The following is a 921-nucleotide window of genomic DNA, read 5'->3' as shown; positions in this document are numbered from 1 at the left end:
AGGATGCGCCCCTCGATCGAGGAATATGTCCTCTCTTGTCCGGACTGCCAGCAGCAAAAGCCGCGAAACAAGCTCAAACCCGGATTCCTGCACAGCCTGCCTATTCCTGATAGGATCTGGACGGATATCTCCATGGACTTCATAGTGGGCTTACCACCCGTCAGAGGCCATGATAGTATGTATGTTGTGGTGGATCGGCTTAGCAAATACGCTCACTTTATTCCCCGCTCGAGCACGGTCACAGCGGAAGGAGTGGCCCAACTATTCATCAACCACGTGTGGAAGCTCCATGGCTTCCCAAAAAGCATCATTACCGACAGGGATCCGAAGTTCGTTAGCGCCTTCTGGCGCAGCCTCGTGCAACAGCTCGGCATCGACCACAACATGAGCACCGCCAACCATCCGGAGGCTGACGGCCAGACCGAACGAACTAACCGCACGCTGGTGCAGTATTTGCGGCTTTACACCCAACAGAACACACCTAACTGGCTTGACTCTCTTGCTTGTGCAAAATGGGTTTATAACACTACTGTGCATTCTTCCACTCGCTGCTCCCCAGCGTCCCTCGTCTACACCGAAACTCCACTCGCCGATGCGCCGCTCGACCTAGCGGTTGGAAGCCAGCCCCGACAGACTGTCGCTTCCGACTTCGACACACAGCTTGCAGCAGCGAAGGAATGCATGCGCGAAGAACAGGAACGTCAGGCCAGAAACTATGATAAACGACGTTCCGCAGTCAGTTTCAACCCTGGGGACTTGGTTCTGGTGGATTCGCACGCCCTCCTTGGCACGCAGGAGGGCGAGCAACCCAAAAAGTTCGCCACACGATGGGTTGGACCGTTTGCGGTCCGCTCTCGGGTCAACGCCTTGGCGTATATTATCGATTTACCCCCAACGTGGAGATGTCATCACACTATCAAT

General features: G+C 55.0%; 1 protein-coding gene across 1 annotated transcript in view; it reads left to right on the top strand.

Annotated features, from left to right (window-relative positions):
* Positions 1 to 3: 3 nt before the first annotated feature.
* Positions 4 to 921, top strand: part of EMH_0003920 (Retrotransposon nucleocapsid protein, related) — a gene marked incomplete at both ends in the record, with an annotated part of 2,046 nt that continues 1,128 nt past the window's right edge. Inside the window, one exon of the mRNA XM_013496559.1 lies at positions 4 to 921. Within this exon, the coding sequence (XP_013352013.1) occupies positions 4 to 921 (918 nt within the window).

Source organism: Eimeria mitis, genomic scaffold, assembly GCF_000499745.2.
Source record: "Eimeria mitis Houghton genomic scaffold, Emh_scaff217, whole genome shotgun sequence".
NCBI classification, from domain to species: Eukaryota; Apicomplexa; class Conoidasida; order Eucoccidiorida; family Eimeriidae; genus Eimeria; species Eimeria mitis.
This window is presented reverse-complemented; position numbering and strand designations above follow the sequence as displayed.